General features: G+C 35.8%; 1 protein-coding gene across 3 annotated transcripts; it reads left to right on the forward strand.

Annotated features, from left to right (window-relative positions):
* Positions 1–1,837: 1,837 nt before the first annotated feature.
* LOC132184530 (YTH domain-containing protein ECT4-like) lies at positions 1,838–6,146 on the forward strand. 3 transcript variants are annotated; one of them, XM_059598200.1, is made up of 9 exons: positions 1,838–2,184; positions 2,317–2,387; positions 2,856–3,021; positions 3,120–3,196; positions 3,333–3,776; positions 3,857–4,411; positions 4,524–4,736; positions 4,835–4,987; positions 5,470–6,146. In XM_059598200.1, the coding sequence occupies exons 2-9, from the start codon at positions 2,337–2,339 to the stop codon at positions 5,566–5,568; spliced, it is 1,758 nt and encodes a 585-aa protein (XP_059454183.1). In that variant the 5' UTR covers positions 1,838–2,184; positions 2,317–2,336; the 3' UTR covers positions 5,569–6,146. The 3 variants fall into 3 exon arrangements, with proteins under 3 accessions (XP_059454183.1, XP_059454184.1, XP_059454185.1); XM_059598201.1 differs by having other exon boundaries at positions 5,473–6,145; XM_059598202.1 differs by lacking the exons at positions 1,838–2,184; positions 2,317–2,387 and having other exon boundaries at positions 2,931–3,021; positions 3,109–3,196; positions 5,470–6,144.
* Positions 6,147–7,080: the final 934 nt, after the last annotated feature.

A 7,080-nucleotide genomic window follows, 5' to 3' on the forward strand; every position in this document is an offset into this window, starting at 1 on the left:
AATTTATAAACTTAAATATTAATTTTAAGAAATTCAAATATGTTGAATGACACTTGTCACTTTTTTTTTTTTTTTTTTTTTTTTTTTCTAATTCAAATGATAGGCCGGAAAAATTAATTGTGGCTATCCTACCTCGATGTGACCATAGTAGTACTTACTCGCTAGGAGTCGCACAGAAAAAGCCTAGATGGTGAAAACCGCATGCATTCTCTAAAATTTGACTGAGTTATAGCCAAATTCAATCCTACCAAGGCATGAGAATCCAATGTGACTGATATTAGATTCTCCATTGCAAAAATTAAAACCCACGTCCTGAACACTTATAAATTTTCTTGGGCCATTGAACTACCACTCTTGATGGTAATGACACTTGTCACTTATTAGAGTAGGTTGAAGGAAATTCCGAATTAAAGTATAAGAAGGATGATACCATTTTTAAATTCATCATCTACATCACTCACTACAATTCTAACCAAACTTTACGGGGTGTAGGCGACAAGTTCAATTATTGTCTTCCCAAGAAGTTTCCTTTATTTGATTTTCTAAATAAAAAAATAGGAAAAAACTATACTTATTTTTTTCAAGCTCTTGCTCGATTTGTAATGTCACTTTAAACTTTTGAAAGTTGTAATATGCCTCGTAAATTACCAATTTCTTTCACTAAACCCTGAAAGATAGGCTATATGCAATATTGCATTTGACCCAAAATAACAATAATACATCTTCAAATAAAAAATTAAAAAAGAAACGGAAAAAAAGCAGACCATGGCTAGTAGTTGGTCACCTCCATGGCCGGGTATTTTTTTTTTTTTTTTGGTCCAAATTAACAGAAAATTTAATAGTAAGGGTTAAGTGTAGTTTGTGGTGGGACATTACAACTTTTTAATGCTAAGGAAGACATTATATATTAAGTAGTAATTTGAAGAGAATAAATATACTTTTATAAAAAAAAAATTATAAAGAAAATAGATTAAGAACATATCAAATTAGATTCTTGAGAACTAAGCTTTAAATGTTAAAAGTCTAAAGACCATTACTATTGTCCCCCATATTACATGGAAGAGAAACCCGACGGCCCTCACCATTCACCAATAAAGTAATTTTGCAAACCGCATTTAGCAACGAATTTTGAGAAGAGAAAGTGAGAAAAAATTGATTAATATATATATAAAGTAAAAAAAAAAAAAAAAAAACTGTTGTTTAATGTAAAGAAATAAAGTTGACTTAAAAAAGAAAAAAGAAAAAAGAAAAAGAAAAAAGAAAAAAGAAAAAATGGTTTCCAGACAAACTACAATGAGCCGTGGATGCAAGAACTTCCACAAAGTAAATCGTTGAGTACATCATAGTGTCGGGAAGTCGGTCCGTAGGTGATAGGACCACTGGTGAGGTGGCACCGCCTCAACTTCAAATATCAGAAGGAGCCTATAATATTATTATAATTCTTCCAATAATCTTACCCATCACTTTTATTTTTATTTTTATTTTCTCAATATTGATATAATATTTTAAAATTACGATTAAATTTATAAAAAAAATTAGCCAACAGCATTACTTTAATTCTTTGTACCCTTCTTTAATTAATTGTAATAAATATTCTTGGGAATAATTAATCTCTACAAATCAACCAATTATTAGAAGTTGTTTTTCTCGGGGTACGAGACAGAGAGAGAGGGGTTGTTCTCGTGATAATCGGACGGCTGAGCAAATCAACGAATAAAACAGAAAAGGAAAAGGAGGAGTGACGTGGGAGCCTCACCACCGTCGCTTAGTCCTACCGCACCACAGATTGATTAAATAAATGACCGTTCACATTGCTGGCGATGCTTTCTTTTGGTTGATATCATGGAATCATTGTCATCGTCCATTTCCCTCTAACTTCTTTCTCATTCCAATTCACAATTCACAGCGCGAGTGAGCGAATTCCTCGGTGTTTCAGACAAAAGGAGGGAAACTCCGATTCCGCCGGAACCTAACCACTGGATTTTGTTTTCTTGTGTGGATTTGTAATGGAAATTGTCTAAATCATAATCTAAATCCGCCCGAGCCTTCCGCTTTTTGGTTTTCCCGCTATTGCTGTGTCTCTTTTTCGTTTCTTCTGGAGCTCCTTTTGTGCTTCTCTCTCTTTGTCTCTGCACCGATCTGATTCATCCGAAGCGGTGAAAAGAGATTGGAAAACGAACTCTGGTAGCTCAATTCAATCTCTTTTTGAATAATTTTTTTCTTAGCTCTGCGTTTTTATGTATATTCTAGTGATTTTAATGATTAATTTTTATTTACTTTTTTGCTTGTTTGTTTAATTTTCCCTGTCGGATTCAGATTTACAATTACTAGAAGAAATGGTGAGGAATCCGAAAAGAGTTGTTGCGGAGGTCGCTGATTCCAATCTGGTAATCTCAAAACTGCACTGAACCTTGATGTTTAAATATAATTTTCGGAGCCTCTTTTTATAGTTGATGGAATATATCGTTGAAAAAGTAAACTTTGTTTTGGCGTGTTGGTAACCCCCGTTTTTGTAGGATATAAGAAGCTTGTGTTACGAAAGTTTCGCTTTTCTTTTTCTTTTTTTTTTTTTTTTGGTGCTTCTTCCTGTAAACAAGTATTTTTGGAAATCGTATTTGGGGTTGAACCAAAATCGGGCTCACTTTCTGGATCAAATAACTTTTGGAGTAAATAGGAGATGCATGATAAGCTTAATTTACAAGTTTCAGGGTGTGGTATTTGATCACATAGGTGATGTCTGTATTAAATATTATTGAATTCTTTGAGATTTGCTTTCCTATGGATGTTATTTTTTCGATAATGGTGTCTCTCTTTTGCATTACAACTGATTTGTGAACTTGGGTACATAAATTCAGGCTCCTTCAAAAGATATGAGCCCGCAATCCGATGCAACATCATGTATATCATCTGCAGGAGATGCCATGGGCAGTGTCAAAGGGAGCGAAGTTGACCAAGATTCCCTTACTACTGATCAAGGCATGTCTTATTCGACAAGCGGCTATTATGGATACTACTATCCAGGTTAGCTGTGGCTGATAATATGAACTTCACTATTTTAGTATTGTCTTTTTATTGATTGTGTATTTATGTTTTCACGTCTTACAATAGCATGTTCACAGGTTATGAAGGTTCCTATGGAGAGTTGGACAACCAAGCCTATTATGTTGGCGGTGATGGAACGGAACTTCAGTATCCTGTGAGTATCTCAATCTGTGACCTGATTTCTGGCAATTAATGCTCAAGTCTGGAATTTAGCTTGCTACTAATATCATGCGTATTCGATTTGACATTTCATGACAAGTTGAACTTACATTCGCTTTTGCTTCATTTAGGTCATGCAAACAGATAATGGATCTTTTGTCTACATCATGCCGGGATTTCAGCCCAGTTACTCTCCATACTTGCCGGTAACTACAATTGGTGTTGATGGACAATACGTTGATCAGCAGGCATATCCTTCAAGCCCCATTTTTCAACCATCCATGGCTTCCCCTGGATATTATCCCACTACTCTTCCTTATGGGGAGTTGGCACCATCACCCTACGCATGGGATCCATCCCTCCTTGTTGGAGATGGATCTTTTGGAAATAGCTATGCTGGAGTTCCAGAATTTCTGGGCCCTAAACCTAATTTATCTTCTCCAAGTCATGGCCATGCTCCTCATTCTAAATCCTTTTCTGGCTTTAGCAATCCACTGGATATTAGTAACACCCTGTCACCATTGGATGTCGCATCTGGTCATGGCATGCACAAACCGCTAAAACTAGTGAACAAGGTATTCTGGTTCTTTGTGCTCTGTAGTGTTATATACTTTCCTCCTGTGGCAATGTTAATGAATTTTGAAATGATTTTTAGGCCGTTCCTCATGGCTCATCTTTCCAGTCAGATATGCTCGCTAAAGGTTATTTACCCAGTTCAAAGTTCTCAGCGCACAACCAAAGGAAGGGTGGATTGCTTTATTCAAACAGTCCAGTTAATTTAAAAGCAAGTGGAAGGGGTTGGGGCGGCACAGAGAAGCTGAAATCCAGAAGCAAGGTCAATGGTGTCAGTGATATTAGTTTGCTTAATGAGCAGAACCAGGGTCCTAGAACAGCCAATGCAAAAAGTGTGTTGATGTCTGGAGGTAATGCGGCTGGATCCCTGGAAACTGATGGGAATGGAAATGGTAACAGCATAACCTCTCTAATCAGGATGGATCAATATAACCTTCCTGACTTTTCCACCAAATACGATCGTGCATTTTTCTTTGTTATCAAATCTTACAGTGAAGATGATATTCATAAGAGCATCAAGTACAACGTGTGGGCCAGTACTCCTAATGGAAATAAGAGGTTGGACAGTGCATATCAAGATGCACAAGAGACTATGGTGGAGAAAGGCAGCAAGTGTCCTGTGTTTCTTCTCTTTTCGGTATGCTCTAGAGTTCAATAATGATTCCAATGCAGAAGTTTCCACTTGGCATGCCTTTTGTTCCCCCAAAAATAGTAACTAATGTCTCGGTTTTTTGTTTGTTTTTGTTCAGGTTAATGCAAGTGGTCAGTTTTGTGGAGTAGCAGAGATGATTGGCCGAGTTGATTTTAATAAGAACATGGATTTCTGGCAGCAAGATAAGTGGAATGGTTATTTCCCTGTCAAGTGGCATATTATAAAAGATGTTCCAAACGTGCATTTGCGGCATATAATACTTGAGAATAATGACAACAAGCCTGTTACCAATAGTCGAGACACGCAGGAGGTGTGCATAACTAATTAGTTGCTTAGTATTTAGGTTTTCAATGAATTTTTGGGTGCCATTCTTGCCATGCTTAATGTTTGCCCATCTTTCATTTGCAGGTGAGATTTTCTCTGGGTATTGAAATTTTGAATATTTTTAAGAACCATGCGTCCAAGACATCCATATTGGATGATTTCGATTTTTATGAAAGCCGCCAGAAGGTGATGCAAGAGAAGAGGACAAGGCAATTTGCACCACATTATAATCTGGAGGTTTTGCCTTCTTCCCTAATTCCCACCTTATGCTTTGTTCTTTCTAACAAGTAATCTGGTTTCTCACTTTTCTGATCTTATTCAAGCTTTTCAGTGAGTGCGTGTAATGTGGGGTGGCCATGTTGGGTTAATTGGAGGTGGAGGGTTAGGAATCATATGTCCTGTCAGGACCATGGCTAATGGGTGCTGTTATTTATCTTAATATTCTGAAAATGATTCTCTTTGTTTACAAAATGATTAAAGAATAAAGAAGGGTTCCTCATACAAGTAGGCATAGTGCAGGATGTTGTGCCAATGAAATTTTGCCGATTAGTAAATTTATTCTGTTCTATACAATGGGAGCCTTTGCGGGGGGTTCTGTATATTACTTGTACTCGAGTCCACACATGCCTGTCTATATTGATCTTTGTTTTTAATATTTAATTCCTTGTTGTTTACTTATAAAAATAAAAATAAAAATTCTTTGTTTATTTATTTGGCAGCAGAAGATAGAAGAATTAACCACCAGTTTTAAGTCGGTAGATCTGTCTGCTGTGAAGAGCATTGAGCAACCTGAGGTCGGAGACAAAGTGAAGATATGAAGGGAACTTGGACCTGATGGTCTTGCCCAAGAAAAAAACAAAAACAGAAACAGAAACAAAGCGGTGTCTTGGAAGCTGTTGAAATGGGTCCGATAGCTGCTGATATCGATCATCGATGCCACCTGAATGGAAATAAGAGTCTCAGAAAAAGGGGGAGATTTTTTTTTAGAAGATTTTCAGTGATCCCTTACAAGGAAAGGGCTGATCCTTTCAAAATTGAGATGGTGGCTTAGCTTCCAACGAGCTGTTTGTATACCATATCAGAAACTTTAATCGCCCCATTGATTGACATGGCTATGGGGTGTCATGAAATCTTTTCTACTTTTTTTTTTTTTTTTTACTCTTTCCGTATTCAGATGCCCTCTCGCGGGCTAGATGGCTAGTGCTATCCACGTATGTAGGAATATTGTAGAAGTGGCTTTTTTTCTTAAAAAAAAAAAAAAAAAGGAAAAAAAAAAGGGAAGGAATATTTAAAAGAATGAAAGCTTGGTCTTTGGGTTCTCATTAGGGTTTGTTGGATTTTGGGCAAGGCAGAATGAAGTGGGGCTTTTATTTTTATTTTTTATATTTTCAACAAAGTATATGATTGGGTTGCTGTGTTGGGTACAACATGGAAATTTCCATTTTTAATGCTGAACTTGATTTCCTGTTTATGAAAACTTCCCAAATCGTTTTTGGAAACTGAACCCAAAACTTACACTTACATTCTATTATTATAATATGGCAGTCAATTCGTTCCTGAACCAAACTCTTGTTTAAAAAATAAAAGTAAAATCTAAGGGCTAATGGATACTACTTCATCATTTATATATGATGACGATGTAATATATAGTATTACTTTTTTATAATATGCATCTCAATAGTGTTGTCATTTAGCCGAACTGAGCTTGAACCGTTCAAACTCGACTCGTTGAAAATTTATATGGGCTTGAGCTTGAAATCCCGTGTTCAAACTCAATTCATTCAAACTTGGAAGGAATTTGTAGAAGAAACCAGCTTGAGTTCAGGTTGAGCTCATTTTTTTTTTTTTTTTTTTTTTAAGTAATCTTAGCGTAAAACAAAACCATAATATATGCATCCAACCGAATTTTTCTCAAAACAACCCATCTTCTTCCTTTTCAATTAACTTTAACAAACTTCATTTTTAAAAGTAATAAAAAACATGTATTTTCAAAACGCAATAAAATAATAATAATAAAAAAAAAAAAAAAAAATTAACAATATAGACAGAACTTAAGAAGATCCAGCTTGTGTGCTGTAGTTTTAACTAAGCACATATGCTGTTAAAATATTGAAAGGCTCAGATTTAACTTAGTAATTGAACGGCTCAGATCTGTTCTAGAGTTATAATTCATTAAACTCTCTTTCATCTATGCCTTTTTCTCCTTCGTAAAACCTCTCTCTTCCATCCATCATAACTCACGAGAGAGCATCCTCATCTTCATTCAAAGATTTGAAAAGAATGACATCCAAAGGCATGAACAGTAGCAAGTGAAAGAGCTTTTGCATAAG

This window comes from Corylus avellana, chromosome ca6 (genome assembly GCF_901000735.1).
Source record: "Corylus avellana chromosome ca6, CavTom2PMs-1.0".
Lineage (NCBI taxonomy): Eukaryota > Viridiplantae > Streptophyta > Magnoliopsida > Fagales > Betulaceae > Corylus > Corylus avellana.